This window comes from Solea solea, chromosome 1 (genome assembly GCF_958295425.1).
Source record: "Solea solea chromosome 1, fSolSol10.1, whole genome shotgun sequence".
In the NCBI taxonomy this organism is placed as follows: Eukaryota; Metazoa; Chordata; class Actinopteri; order Pleuronectiformes; family Soleidae; genus Solea; species Solea solea.
This window is the reverse complement of record NC_081134.1, coordinates 39,317,601-39,333,622: the sequence shown is the minus strand read 5'-3', so window position 1 is coordinate 39,333,622 and position 16,022 is coordinate 39,317,601. Positions and strand designations below refer to the sequence as shown.

The following is a 16,022-nucleotide window of genomic DNA, read 5'->3' as shown; positions in this document are numbered from 1 at the left end:
GTTATTTCTGCAGTACTAGCACCTCCAGGAATAAGGTGGATAAAACCTCTGAAAACAAAATGGACAACCATCAATGAAAACATGAACAATTTTGTATTTGTCCAAACAGTAAAAATGATCAACAAATCTGAAATGTTATATGGAAATTGGAGTGCTCTGGCATCAAGTTGGAGTGCATGATTGACAGTTGATTCCTACTGTCGAATCCGCCACAAGAGGGCATCAAACTGTGATAAATTATCATATAACAATGACAACAAAATTCTCTACCATCTGTTAACACAATAATATCTTGCCCTCTCTGTAATTCTTTATAGAATTATATTAATCTTTTCTTTAAAAAAAACGGTATAATTGTACACTGAGAGCAACGCTCGGCATCAGATAGAATAAATAGTATGATTCCATTCAGAGGCTAGAAAAATAGAAATATAGAGGGAGATCTTTTGATTTACAAATTGCTAAATAACTTATTGAAATGTAGTTTTTTTTGTGCATTAGAAACTATAACTATTATAGCACATTTTCATTCCAAGAAAATATAATTAAGCAAGAAAACAGTCCTTTAGTAAATGTACATTCAGAATAGTTATGCAATTTCTGGAAACTATCATGACCAGAGTAGAACTCTGTCGAAAATGCACTTATTATATCCGGTACCTGCCTGATTCTTCATTTTGCCGCCACTCGGTAAAGAAAACAGAACTTTAACCTCATTCATTCTTAATTTAAAACAAATCAATTCAACTTCATCCATATTTTCGTGATTGACTTAACTCTCACATGATTCTAAAGCTATTAAATTATTCTATTTGTGTAGTTAAAGTAATGAGTGAACTGCAGACCGACTGAGCAAAGCAGATTGTCGTTCCATTGCAAAACTTAAACTTGTAATTCTCCTTTACGTCACTAGATGGACCCCTTGAGGCTCAAATACAGCACATCAGCTCATGCAGCCCTGATTAAGGAGCATGAGAGACTGCTGGGATTTTCAGTAAAGTGTATACTGCATCATATTAATTATAATAAAAAAGTAAAGAGTGCATCAATCAGCACATTGTGTGGATTGCACTTTAGCTTCTGAAATACAGTCACTATCACTGCAATGAGGCCTTAGCTTTCCGTTTTCATGTTTGTGAAATGTTTTTGCCACATTGAGGTGTAACATGCACAACTACACTACTTTGTAGGCAGCATGCTTGTGAACATATATGAGTGTGCTTCTACATGAGTCCACAGCATGGCTCCTTGTTGTTGGACTGCTCCTCATCGGGAGCTCGTAGTTTCAGCAGCGGAGGATCTCCGCTGGCTGGGGTAAAATACACCTGGCTCGAGGAAGCCACCGGCTCCGTGTTTGTGCTGGGTGTCACTTCAAGCTCAGACGGGTTCTGGTTGGGTGTAACCTCAGCTGCTTCAGCAGAAGGCTCCTCCTCTAAGGCAGGAGGCAAGGGAGGTGGAGGGGCGGGGTATTTATTCAGCTTGGCGGCTGCACGCTGCCGTTTCAGGTCAGCCAGAGTTTGGTGTGATTTTTCTCGAGTCATACTGTCTGCCCCCTCGCCCTCTGCAGAACCAGACCCTAACCCAGCTCCAGATGCAGTGCTCAGCTGGTAGGAGGCACTGCGATCCATGCGACCTCCACCACTCCACTGTTCTCCAGGCACAGACTCGGCCAGAGACACAGAGGTTCCTCCATTACCTAGACTGGACGTTATCTTCCGGTCTGCAGCTTCCAGTTCCTCCAACCGTGATGCTGATGTTGTTCCAGCAACCTGAAAAAGAAGAACAGACAACAAAACCTGCAGTTTAAAGCTCCAGCGTGAAACTTTTGCTCGGGTAACTTCTCCCCTCTCTCAATGTGAATCAACGACACTAAAGGTTTTTTTTACTAATAATTTCTCAGCTGTTATAATCTAAAACTTAAAAACAAGCTGCTGGAACTAAAAACAGACATGAACTGAACTCCAGCAGTGAGTGACACACACAGAGGCTGTCTGCGTGAGTCAGTACTATGAGGATTAGAAGGAAACTTTTCAAGAGCACTTCTTGGTGTTTTCAGCCAAGGAGGCGGGCAGTGACATCAGATTTTCCCCCACTCTTCAGAAGAGTCTGTAGAGCTTTCTGAGAGTACAGCTCTAGGTCCATATACCGTTCCCTGCCATCGCACTTAAAGAAACACACTGGAGGATTTACTCTGAGGTTCCCCCCACAGTTGGTAAATGATATTGTCTGTTTCAAGTGTTTAAAATGAATTAACAACCATGTCTTCACACCAGATACAGTAGCCTATATTAAAGCATTTTACACAAATATGATAACATGGTTTTATTTTTCAATATATTAGAAATGAAAACTCTGCTATGCTGAGAAACGAGGACCGAGTATTATTTATATTTACACACTGTAGCTTTAACCAGATAACACTTATTGAACATGTGCTCGAAAAGCTCCTCGAGACTGAGTCCACTCACCATGGCTGCATGCTGGTGCAGCTCGTTGTCCGTCTGTCTGTCCTCGTCCTCGTCCTGTGGATCGGGCTGTCGGCCGCGCTCCTGCCACACCATGGCCTCTTTGTGATGCTCTCGTCGGTACAGACTTGAACGCTCGTTCACACTGACACGCCGCACCACCTTACTGTATAAAAAAACAAAAAAACAAGAGATGAATACATTACATACATTTCTCAATGAATAAAATCAAATCTTTATCCTAAACAAGTGTCCACTCGCACCCTCGACTGCCGGTGCTAGAGGCCCGTCTTTGCAGTGTGCCCTTCTGGCGGTCCTGGCTCTTCATGATGGCGTCATGTTTATGCTTTAGGTCTGTTAGCCTGGATCTCACCTCCTCATCCACACACACATCTGAAAAAGGCAGCAGCAAGAGAGTTACTTATTAAAGATATAATATTAGAGAGATTGACAATGTGTGTCTAATGTGTAACTTTTAGGAAGGGTTTATTGGCACAAATATATATATATATATATATATATATATATATATATATACATACATACATACATACATACATACATACATATATATATACATACATATATATATACAAGCCATAATTGTATTTGTATTTGTGTATAATTGCTTTAAAATAAGGTTTTTGTAGCCTTAGCCTTTTATATGTACTTAAGGCAAGGGCCATCATCTTGCACTGCCATGTTTCTACAGTCAAACTAGTCAAAGTGTGCATTTTAACTTCTGAAGTGAAAGCTTCCTATACAAATGAGGAAGACTGACATCCTTTCTGATATGCACAGGGCTTATCTGGAAAGAAAATTGTCCCTAATATTTTACCCTGGACCTTAAAAATGGTTTTGGATGGTTGGTGGATGTCATGATCGTCCTCATTATTTTATTTTAAGGACCACAAAGACTTTCTGTTCTTACCCAGTGGCGTCTCCTCCAGAACAGACTTGCTGTTCAGACTGGCTCCATGGGCTACCAGCAGCTCCACCATTTGAATCTATGAAATAAATAAAACAACAAACCAACACTGTGATATAATACTAACAGGTCAGAAGTGGTGAAGTTGTTGTGGTTTGCCTGCGGCACTCACTTGTCCCCAGCAGGAGGCAGCATGCAGCGGTGTCCAGCCATCAGAGTCTTTCACCTCCACATTAACCCTGTTCTCAAGCAACAGCTCGGCCACAGACGTGTAGCCATTAGCAGATGCTATATGGAGCTGGGAGAGGTTCAATGGAGCACACAATGTTGACCAAGAAATGCATTTTACAACTCTAGACCAATGTATTTCTGTTTAATTTAAACTATGTGCAAACACTTTTACGACTCTGTTACCATTAAGAGTTCACATTATCCCACATTTTCTACTGTGAAAGCAATCTGCGACCACACATCGTGTCCTCTGCAAGTGTCCCTCTGTCTCACCAGTGTTGCTCCATTGTTGTCCTGAGCGTTTAAGTCTGCTTTGCTCTGGAGCAGAGCCCTAATGTCAGCTAGCATGGCTGTTTCTTTAGCACCTCTGCATTCGTCTATACGGTCCTGAGTTATCCCTAAACACAGACACACAGAAACACAAAAAAAACAGTTAATACTTGCTTTAAATTTCAATTAACAAATAGGACATCATGTTCATTTAAACATTATCTTCTGATGAGATGTCTAAATTATTATTCTATAATCTCTAAGAGGAAAAACATTATGGTTTAGACTCTTCAACAATTAGACAAGTCAATAAGTTTTAAGGTTTGACTACTTCTCTAGAAGTAAAAAAAAAAAGAAAAGTAAGTCTACTTCACCTGTATGCTTGTGCTTGTGCATTTAATGTTTAATATTTACAGTTCTTATTTACAATATTTACCCATTTTATTTTAAAACATAGTTCCACCATCAGCTTACTGACCCTGTTCAGCCATAACCATCTCCAGCAGCTCCAGGGTTGCCTCGTCCTCACAGAGGTCATAGGGCATGTTGCCATCTGCATTTACAGCCAGCAGGTTGGCCCCACTAGCAGCATGCATACACAAATATGCAAAAACAAATGGATTAGAGTACTACAAGGTGACACAATGACCTTGTTCAGACCTGATATTAATTCACGTCCACTTCGGGTCTGAACAGTTTCAATGCATCCTCAGATTTGAACGCAGAATCCACATTTGGGGGTGGTTTGAGGACACGGGGCTACATTCCTGAGCTGCATGAGTACAATCAGTTCTCAGGATGCAACAATTATCAGTGCTGATACTTTCATTTATTTGCAGCCACCACCACAATATTTATCACATGAATTATTTTTTTGTTTTAACTTTATATTACAGTGGCGAGGATAAAGCTTTGATTTACTTATGCACACACAGACACTTACATCTATAGAGTCGGTCTTGTTAAAAACATAATTTTGTCATGATGTATTTGAATAATGGGCGAGAAAACCAGATCTTATGCGGTCAAAGCAGACAAACCCAAGACCTTTTTTAATGCCAGGGGTGAAAAGTTGTATTTAGTTAATTTAACACTGAGGGTGGATGTTCATACCAAGTCTGGTTTTCATTCACTTGCAAACTGTAGTGAAATTCAAACTGCAGCAAAATTTGCATTGTTTATGTAAAGTAGATACTCTGGTCAAGAAGGCTCTCTGTGTATACTTCTAGCTCAAGATAACTATATCCATGAAGGGAGGGACAAAATGATCCTTATCATAAAACAAGCCACAATATTAGTCAACAATTATTATGAATTTGTACATCATAGTATTCTTACAAAACAGAGTAAGCTTTAAACTTACGCCTGAATCAGGAGCTGCACTAGTCCCGTGTGTCCACAGGTGGCAGCAGCATGCAGCGGGGTCCACAACTCACTATCACAGGCATTCACACAGGCACCAGCATCAAGCAGGCACTGCACTATCTCCACAAAGTCATCAATGCAGCACTGAGGAAAACAGCAAATTTAGTGATTATTATTATGTATAAAAATGCATATGAATGAGATGGGGGCTAAAAACAAGCATAGAAACTGTAGACAGACACTTGGAGAATGGAAATGTATGCATCATTATTCATGGCGATATATACATTGGCTCCTGCAATCGGAAAAAATATAAAATTAGCATTCCTAGCCCAGCCCGTTGATGTGCAAACACTTCAGTTTTCCATGGGGAAGAGTAGAGTCAACTGCTGTCATAAAGACGTCTCTGTGCTTGTAACAATCCCTCTCAGGAGTCTGTAGTTGCATGTTTATGTGTTAAATGAGAGAGAGAAGAGGTCAGAAATCACAAAGGGTGCATTGTGATTTTAGATTATTATGTTTCATAGTCCCAAACATAATTTTACAATGGTTTCTTCAATATGTTACAGTAACCAATTCCCCTTTTTCCAACCTCTGGCCCTCGGTCTAAAATGTTGGAATGAATCAGTGTGTTTATCATGTGTCATATCAGTGTGTAAACACAGATTAACATTCTGACAAAATGAAGGCAAACAGTGTGTGGTGAGAACAAAGCAGTGACTGCACACAACACAAACACATGTGCTGCATAAAAGGTGACCTGCCTTAGGAGCCAACAAGTAAAAAAAAAAAAACTATGCAGGCAACATTTGAGTTTGTATAAGGTGATGAACATTTGGGTACCTGTGCACGATGGCATTTAAAAGGACATAATGAGGTTTACATGGTGATGTCTTTCACATCATATAATATACTAATAATATAAACGACTGCGATTCATCAGAGAGAAGAAGAGGGAGAATATGAGACATCACAGATGGCACTCATATGAGCTCATGACTGCAAAGGGTCCACATCACACAGTAGCACATAGCGTGGTGGGGATGCAACACAATCCTCCAACTGTGACAGTCACGTAGTGAGGACTTGGATTTAGTGACTGCAGATGAGAAACCACAGTCTGTGTGTGCGTGTGTGTGTTTGTGTGTACCTGATGAAGGGCTGTCAGTCCATCTTCATTGACTAAATCTGGGCTGACACCAGTGTTAAGCAGCTGCCTCACTAGAAGAAGCACAACCACACACACAGAAGTATTATGACCGGCCACCTGGGCATAGTCCTTCACACATAAACATAAAACATTACACATTTTCTGTCTGTTTAAAATAGATACAAGTTATAGTGCGTGTACAATACCAACACATTTTAAATATTTTCCTTGATCCAGCCCCTGAAACAAAATGCTTGGTTGTAAGATTAAGCTGGATGTATCAAATAGGAATGATACAATTATCACTTTTTTTAATAGTGTGTTTTATAAGGCAGAATGACATCTCTTCATAAGTGCTTATATCTCATAAATGCCAGTGGAAAGTCAATAAAAGTCAAATGTGCAGGGGTCAATCAATCATGTGGTTTTCAGAATGAGACTACTTTCACGTGACATTATCTAGGAGAGAAGGCCTTGGATTAGATGAGTCTGAAATCTTGTTTCTTGAATACATGTTTGATTCATAATAATGTGCATTATTGAGTCAGTTTCATTGCATTATTAGCCATTTCTACTCACCCTCCTCCACATCATTGCGTGCAGCTGCATCTAGGAGGGTGATGGAGTTGGGGAATGTCACTTTGGTGGTGCGTGCCTTCTTCTTATCTGCTTTGGCCCTTGACCCTCGCGCCGCATCCTTCTCCATCTGCATCCACGACTTCAGCTGCTGAGTGCGACGCTTCTGGGCGTGCTTCAGGCGTTCTGTGGCGCTCAAACGCCCAACAGTGGCCATCTCAGCCAGCAGCTCGCCGTGATCTGCTGCCATGCCACAACCAACACTGAAAATTGTTACAGTGCCTCAGGTTCCTTAGTCTGGTGTGTTAAGCTTAATCCACAATGGTATGAAATAAAAGTTTCAGGTTTCCAAATTTCTCTTTCAAGCCAAAAAGGCTCAAGCCTTTGAGAAGGCACAAACAGCTGCTGTAAAAAAATATCCTTACATTTATGAAAACAGGCAGCAACAATGTCTGAGGAAGAATGAATCAAAACGACTGATCAGGTCACAGATAGCACAGATATCTCCATGATTTCAAAAGTAAGCAACACATGAACTTGTTGCAATGTCTCTTTCGCATCTTCCACAACAACCTTTATCTTGCCAAAGAAAAAGGGTGAGACAAAAGGGACAAAAGCATCCACGCTGTGATTTGTGCACAACTGTCAGATCTCCGATCCATTTCAACTGCGGGATATTTGGCAAATGATCTGCTGAGGATAAAAAAGAAAGACCGGAGAAAAGGGGGTGTTTGAAAAGTGTAATTAAACTACTCCTTCAGATTGGATGCTCCATATTAGCTTCAATACATGAATCCACAAGGTTGGGAGACAGGGAAGGTTCACACAAGGTATATTTCTATTTCAGGTAATGGTGAGTGTCGCTCTGCATCAAAATATCTCCAGGTGGGCGAGTGGAGACTTCCCCAAAATCAACATATCACTCCTGGCGCACTTTTTGTCCAGTCTTCAAAATGTCAGAGTAAATTGTGATGGTTTAGTGACTTGTTCAGTGACGCTGTTTCCGTCTGCAACTGTGGACAGAGAGAAAGAAGAAGAAGAAACATCAGGAAGGGAAAATACAAGTGCTGTGTTACAGTATAATGCACTCGCGCTGCTCTTCTAATCTTATCTTTAACTCCTGAGCTCCTTCCCCCTACTCCCTCCTTTCCCACTCCTCTCCCGAAGGAAACTTGAGACGCTGGGAGGCTTTTCATTAATGATTGACACACCTTGCTGCATGACACACACTTTGCTGCCACTGACATTTGCGCGACGTGAAGCCGACGCAACTATGCGGCGGAAAAGTGTTACAATTAAGACTCTGTGACACGTTTCAGTGCAAGTACTAAGCTTTGTCAGCAAGCTCACTCTTGTTACCTTGTGTTAACTTCCCAGCCAAGTTATGTGGCTCAAACACACACATCCACCGCTCTTTCCAGGTAATTCATTTATTATTTAGTCCTGGGCTTGTGAGTGCTGAGAGAAAGGTCAACGAGAGGCACTCAGAGAGATAGAGAGTGAGTGACTGACAAGAGAGTAAGGCAACAGAGCCGCTGCAGCTGAGGGAGGATGAGAGGTGAGGAGGCCATAGTTCAGCAGGAATCAGCTGATTAGACAGAAAGTGAATTATAATGACAACAAAGCAGTTATAAAGTTCCTAAATTATTTTTAATCCCTAGCCAGAGTTGAGTTATTTGTGTGTAGAAATAATCTAATTTTAAAAGGCAGGTGCATTTTATACTTTCTTACAAATCATCAAGTCAAGACCTATTTTGTTAAGATATGCAGCAGGTGCTTCCCAGAATGCATCACCATCACATTCTAAACAACAGCTTTTACAACCAAGAGACCACATAAGTAATTTGCCATCATAGCATTTGTGGGTGAGATTTAGCTCAAGTCTAGAGGACAGCTCCATTGTTGTTTGGATTTGCCGCGCTGCTGGTGCAGGTCGATGACATCATGCTCATCCATATGGGAAAAATTGCGCATGGATTCTATTTTAACTCAAGTCACATGGCCTCATATGACATTGAGTCAGCAAAAAATTCCAGAAAGGAATCACTAACAGACTGCATTCGGCCTCTTGATTGACAAACAGTAAAATCCTCTAAGACACAGTAGTTTTTTCATTCTATGCTGTGACCTCTTACTATTTTTAGGACACATAACTTCTCACCCTTTGTCACAAGCTACAATGTGAGGATTTCCTTACCAAACACTAGCCTATTGACTGGCAACTGCACAGATCATTCATTTAAACAATACAAACAGGAACACGCACAGTAGATGGCAAATGTAACATTCATTTTTAAAACATACCAGTGATCCATGAGGTGGCTGTCTTTAACCGTCCTCTTCCTACAGGAAAAAACCATAGACTCCAAAGTCTGTGTCAAAAGAGAAAACCAAATCCTTAAGGAACAATTAAGGCTAGGCCATACAGACTTAGTAGCCTGTTTCAGGTCAACCACAGTTAACAAATGAACAGTGTAACATGCTTTGAGGCATTAATGGGTCAAAGGATTGAAGAAACAAGGAAAATCCCTTCAGGAACTGAACTGCCATATTAGTGGTATAATTCTAGGGACAATGTGAAAGATCAATGGAATAAAGTAATCTTTAACTTTTAGTGTGGTTCACAAACAATTTTTTGTTGATAATGTTGTATTTGTATTATGTTTTAAATTTCAAATCAGATTAGATGTTAAATGGAGGCCTTAGAAACAGACCTAGTCATGAACAACTGATCAGTTGCTCTGTGTTTGGTGAAACTGTTTTTTATTTTGCATTGTTCATTATATTTTTTGGCTAGCGACGTTAACATTTTAGCAAAATATAATCAAAGTGAATCTTTGACAGCAGTTAAAATAAAGCTCTTTCATCATTGGCCTTAAAATGACATGTAAATTTATTTCTGGCCAGCGTTAAAAGCAACATGATACAGGACTGGACATATCATCCATCACTGACGGCTGACACCATCCTTCCACACACACTAATTTAATTGACTTGGCTCGCTGTAGCATAAATTATATTAATGTTTTACTAAAGCATAAAAATGATCAGCCACAGAAAAGATCTGAATTTTTTTTTTTTACCTTCCTGTCAAAGTGAATCCCGCAGCTTTAAATTCTTTTGATAGATAAAATAGATTTTTTTTTTTGTTTATACCATCATTGTTGTGGCTGTTACGTGTTGACACACACATGCAAACTCAAAATTACAGAGACCCATACATTTACATACACAAACACACTTGCATGGGGCACAGGACAATGTTTCCTCATGAGAGGACTTGGCAGAGAGAGACAAAGGCAGACAATACAAATCTCAGCCAAAGTCAAACAGTGCAGTGTAGCAAGGGAATGAAGCAGAGGCAGGAGTTTGGACACGATGGTGTTTACTTTTGAACTTGATCAGTCTGTAGACACGCAAGTGAAAGACACATTTTGGTGCAAACAGCTGCCCTTATTTGCCCTTATCCACAGTCACATAGTAAAGGCTTTGCAGAACTGAATAAGAATTACTTAATTTGAAAGAAAAACAAAGAATTAGTTCACACACAATTAGTGATAGTGATTTTGCCCTTTGCATTCCCATCCTTATCACAAACCAATAGTGAACACACAAGAAACCAGGCACATTAGCAGTTGGCAAAAACGTGTACAAATCTGTACCTGTGGAGCAATGGGAGTTTAGGTGCCTTGCTCAGGGGCAACCCAGCCCGTGACACTAGGTTTTGATACATTCTGAGTATATTCGAGTGCTCAGTCTAATGGGGACTGGTTAAAAATATATTTCACAATGTCAGAGAAATTAGAGAAGCAGATAACCAAGTTGGACAGGTGCTTGTTTTCTGGGGTTGACATTTTAAAAAACTGAATTTAAGAGGAAGTTCTTCAGGGTTAAAAGTGACCCAAGGTTTAAAGAAAACCTTATGCCATGTCTTCTGCTTAAAAGTGATAATTGCGTTAACTGAAATGTATTTCTACATGATTCTCTGTGTTTACCATGCAGGGCTGGGTGCTATGGGAAGAAAATATACTGTATCATGATATTATAAACATTTTTACATTATTCAATATTGATATATGTCACGGTATAAATCAAATCAATATGTCTGTAAGGGGCAACATAGCTTATCAATAATAACTCAATACGTTTAATACTGTAAATACACTTTAAAATAAAATATCTACAGTTCACGATCATCTCAGATAATACCTTTTCTAAATTTGTCAATCCCATGTACTTTTTAATAAATGTATAATATTTAATGTATACTATTAATCTATTCATGCAACAGCTTTTTAAAACCAGGAAAGGTTATCACAGACAGCTTATCATGATATGACGATTTCTTGACAGTGGGCATTTGAGAAGTTCTGGGTTGAATGCAGTGTCTTTAGCCAATATTTCATCAGACTAATGTTTTCCATGTGTAAATTTAGACTATGCACAATTGCAGAATGGGGAATTTGTTGATATTTGTGTCTCAGAAACAGACACACAGTGCTGTGTGCAGTGCTCGTACAACAAGAAATAAGACTGAAGATTGTTGACGACATTATAAAAAATGACCCTACATCAATCTGACATTTGTAGACCCTTTGACTTTTTCCACCTACTGACCAAACAGGAAGGGCTGTCTACAGCAGCTCAGGAACACAAACTTTCATTCAACAGCTGTAATGAATAGACCACTATGACAGACACATTTATACACATGCATATATTCATCAAGTGGGTGGTACCTATGAAGCAAGGGAACTCGTGCAAAAACAACAGAGCAGAGAGCCAACACTCCAACTCCACCTTAAATCTGGCTGCATCAGGAAAAAGTGGACAGCGCAACATGCAGCAATTTGTTTGTTTGCCATCACAGAATGACAGTGCTCAGCTGTTGTGGGTGACTACAGTACCACTGTGACCATGCCGGACCTTCTCATCCACTGAGAGAAACAATGCTGCTGTCAATAAAGCTTGATAATTCAGGAATGATCCTGCCTGCAATGTATACCAATGCCAGATAATTTAAACTGTCATTTATTTCTGCTAAAAATCAGAGCTAAAAGGGTTGGTATTTGAAGTTATTAGTTGTTGGCGAGACAAAACACACAAGATTTCAAGATATAAACTTTGCCTGTGGGAAACACAGTGGATGTGTCACTGTTTTCTGATGTCTCATAGACTAAATATTTAAAAGCTTAATCAAGTTAACGAACATCAACATGAGTTGCAGACCTTGAGGGAAGTACAGAACACAGAGGACTGCAAAAGAAAGAAAAGGGGGGGATCTACTTGAGAAGAAGTGGGCACATTAAGTCCTGTCATGTGTAAAGGTTTCAGCCGCTCCATGTAATCACTCAGAAATCTCAGTAATGCCACAGAGTACAAGAGGCCATGAAAAGAAACAGTGTTTGTGCAGGAGGAGTACTGGAGGCAGATATTCTGAGGTTCTTAAAAAATCTATTACGAAGACCAACAAAATAGAAGTTGTTGTTTTTTTGTGGAAGGCAGGATATGGAATGAGAGGGCGAAAGATGCAGAGGAAAGAATGTGAAGGCAATAGAAAAGACCATGAGAAAGAGGAAGGATGGGGAGGAGACAGAAAGACTGAAAAGCCCTCAAACTTCTCCTATAAGCAGGAAGTAGACACAGCGGTGAAGAGTGAAAAACCGCAATTTAAAAAAAAGTCTAAATGGTGTCCAAAGGAGGATATGATGTATGTGACATTCACCTGTAGAATCTCTCACATTTGTACATACAGACATGGTTGTCTCAGACAGAACAGACAGAGTAAAAAGGCATGTATAAGGGAAAAGAGTGTAACAGGAAGCTAAACACAATTTGAACTTTAAATAACTGCTTTGTCTTACCGTGAAGGGAAAGAATGAAGAATCTTTTTATAGTAAATACCTCAAGTTACACATGTTTTACGTTTTGGTCCTTCGACAGTTACAGAGAAATTTATCCTAAAGTTGAGACAGTAGAGCTGAGTTAATGTTAGTGTTCATGCATGCGTGCACACCCATGACTTGAGGACATAAATCTGTTTGTACAGTCAAATTATGAACGTCTGGTATCAAGGACTATACTATAAGCTAATCTTGGCCTACATTGAGTCCTGCTAATATTTGACCATACATGCTGAGGAAAGGCTTTTGAGAAGGTACTTTGAGCATTGACCATTCTGATCAAGAACTGCTTAATTGGTCTAATAATTGATTTGTGATGCTACTATTGTTTGGATTTGACTATAGTTGGGTCAAAGAGACAGGTCTCAGAAGAAAAAAATAACTGTTTAGCATACTTTTTTAAGATGCATACTGGTGCTTTATTACTGACATGCACTCCATAGATTTGACACAGAATGTGAATAATGTAAATATATACACACACTGGCCTCTTCCATAATTATTATGTGTATCTAATAAAGTGCCTGATGTGGTGTTCTGCTGCTGTAAGCCATCTTTTTCAACGATTACCATGTTTTATGTTCAGAGGAAGTCAACTGGCTCTTTGAGTAACTGTTCAAGTTGTCTCTCACTGGATATTCTGTCTATTTTGGACCATGTTTTGTACAACATAAGCTGGTAGTGGAGGAAATACTCCCACCATCAGATCTGGCACCAACAAACATTCCATGTTCAAAGTCACTTAATCACATTTGGTTTTCATTCTGATGCTCAGTTTAAACTGTAACCAGTAAGTCTTGACGTCTACATGCCTAGACACAGTGAGTTGCTACCATGTGATCGATTGACTGTGAGGAGCAGCTGAACGTGTGTACCTAATAAAGTGGCAAGTCACTGATTACAAGATTCAAGACTCATGGACATGAAACACAAGTTTCAGAGCAACAGGAAGAGCTGTGGCTGTTTCTCACAATAGTTCCAAAACATATACCACAATCACCTCAGCAATTAATAGTGTTATTATGTGGAAAGCCTGTATAATATTGCTAAATTAAATAATGTTTTACTGTCTATTTGTATGTTTGCACTTGTTTTAGTTCACTGCTTTAACTAGTGAATTTCCCCACAGTAGGATCAATAAAGTTAAATCTAATTATAAGTGGTATGAGTAATATATCATTATTAGCGCTTCCCCTCGACCTACTCCTACCATTAAAAGTTGTTAATATTGTTGGTCCCACGGCTTGAGGATTAACTGTGGACAGCAGATAAGCTAACTTACCTAGCGGTCCGAAGACAGGCTCAACAGGCGGCTATACAGTCTGACAGATAACGTAAGCAGCTCGTTTAAGCTGCCGAACGCCATTCATTCAGCCAGGAAGCAGATAATGTCCATGGTTTGAGTGACTTTATCAAAATGAGGCAAGTTTAAAAACAGTGCAGAGGGCAACACCTGTTGAGCTGCGACAGTGTCGGCTAACACCGACAACATGTCATGCTAACGCCACCTTAGCCTCAGGTTAGCTTACCTGCCAGTCGCAGTGGCGTTTATTTTAAGTGAATTAAACGTTAATGTCGCTTGAGTCTGACAAAAAAAGGTGTTACCAAAAACTGACGGAGAGTTATACGAACAGAGCGAAAAGTGACAGAAAACAATGACGTGATAAACGTCTTACCTGGAAATGCGACTGTCATTGGGAGCTCCGGGCTGTGACACTGGACCTGCAGCTGGTCCGACTCCTGCTCTTGCCCTCGGGGGGGAAAGCTTCACCACAACAACCAGGACAGTTGCCCTCTCTCTCCGTCACCGACACATGCTCCACCAGGGGGCGACATAGTCCAATAAATGCAGTTTCAATCTCCAATGACGACAGTAGTACAAACAATAAGAATCTTTCCATAATATAAGTAATTTCAATAACTTGAATAAATAAATAAATAATTATCTTTCACAGTTTTATTTTATTTTATATTACATATTATGTAATTCACAATATTCATAGGTTAATATGTCACATGCATACAGTGAGAAATACATTGTTCATACACCATGAGTCCCTGTTAGTGTGCACACTTAAGTTTATTCATGGATCAAAAATGGATCTGAAATTTTCCTTGCCTTGTTTTCATCTTCACTTAACTAGTAATGGTGTCATGTCCAACTCCACCATCTCTTGTCTGAGGTACATACAAAAGTGCTCCAGGCATCTTTCTTGTTTTAATAAAGCTCAAAGCAAACAATGTTTCTGCACCTGTAGGCGTGTGCCACAGTTAATCTCGGCTGTGAATCTGGTTTGACAGTCTTTCCATGGTAAGCTGTTTGGGTGTACTTTCTCTTTTGACTGGTTATTTAATCCAAAATGTCTATCTAGCCTATCTAGATGGTGACACTGTGATCTGCTGAATCATGACCACTGATGACTCTTCACAGACACAACAGCTTCAGAGCCTGAGCTACTGTTACCATTCCTGGTCCCTCCCAATGACATAACACACTAGTACTTAAATAGTAAATCTTGTGTGTCATCAGATCTGCATTAAATTAAATGTATGTTTATGTAAACTCTATCTATCTATCTATCGATCTATCTATCTATCTATCTATCCATCCATCCATCCAAGGGGTGGGAATCAAGACACCATGATATGACATTATCATGATATTGCGATATACTGCGTATTTGCAAACTCATATCTTGTTTGCATACTCTTAAAACTGAATGTTTATTATTGGAGCAACATAACCATAATCATCACAACAAAATAAGCACATTAAAAGCAAAGTTGACCAAAATATAAATAATAAAACATGGATTCTCCAATTTGTGCACATACAAACCTCTGGACACGTGTCCAGAGGATTGAATCACCATCTTTGAGACATCTGCATCCACTTCATAAATTGTCCATCATTCTTGTTAAACAAACACTAAAGAAGCAATGGCGGCACACACACACACACACACACACAAATAAAAAGCTTTTTCACTTTCTCTGTCTCTCACAAACACACTCAACTTCTTTTCTCCGTCTTAGTATCGGGAGACATTCCAGGGCAGCTTTTGGGGGGGATTTGTCCAAACACAATCAGCCTGTGTGGACAGCCTTGTCCTGGATGCTCTCCTATTCATGTG

General features: G+C 39.7%; 1 protein-coding gene across 4 annotated transcripts; it reads right to left on the bottom strand.

The window, feature by feature from the left end:
* Positions 1–74: 74 nt before the first annotated feature.
* On the bottom strand, positions 75–14,688 carry ppp1r16a (protein phosphatase 1, regulatory subunit 16A). 4 transcript variants are annotated; one of them, XM_058624278.1, is made up of 12 exons: positions 14,565–14,680; positions 9,290–9,357; positions 6,989–7,998; positions 6,410–6,480; positions 5,258–5,403; positions 4,373–4,476; positions 3,898–4,022; positions 3,566–3,691; positions 3,397–3,472; positions 2,729–2,858; positions 2,469–2,631; positions 75–1,769 (listed from the first exon to the last, which is right to left on the bottom strand). In XM_058624278.1, the coding sequence occupies exons 3-12, from the start codon at positions 7,233–7,235 to the stop codon at positions 1,224–1,226; spliced, it is 1,734 nt and encodes a 577-aa protein (XP_058480261.1). In that variant the 5' UTR covers positions 7,236–7,998; positions 9,290–9,357; positions 14,565–14,680; the 3' UTR covers positions 75–1,223. The 4 variants fall into 4 exon arrangements, with proteins under 4 accessions (XP_058480261.1, XP_058480285.1, XP_058480267.1 ...); XM_058624302.1 differs by having other exon boundaries at positions 9,290–9,328; positions 14,565–14,658; XM_058624284.1 differs by lacking the exon at positions 14,565–14,680 and adding an exon at positions 14,171–14,270.
* Positions 14,689–16,022: the final 1,334 nt, after the last annotated feature.

Excerpts from the sequence above, each read along its gene's own strand:
- ppp1r16a (XM_058624294.1), bottom strand. The coding sequence starts at position 7,235 with ATGGCAGCAGATCACGGCGAGCTGCTGGCTGAGATGGCCACTGTTGGG. Across the intron at positions 6,481-6,988 it reads ACGCAATGATGTGGAGGAGG|TGAGGCAGCTGCTTAACACT; the intron begins GTGAGTAGAAAT and ends TGCTTCTTCTAG. Across the intron at positions 2,632-2,728 it reads TCTAGCACCGGCAGTCGAGG|TAAGGTGGTGCGGCGTGTCA; the intron begins GTGCGAGTGGAC and ends TTTTTTATACAG.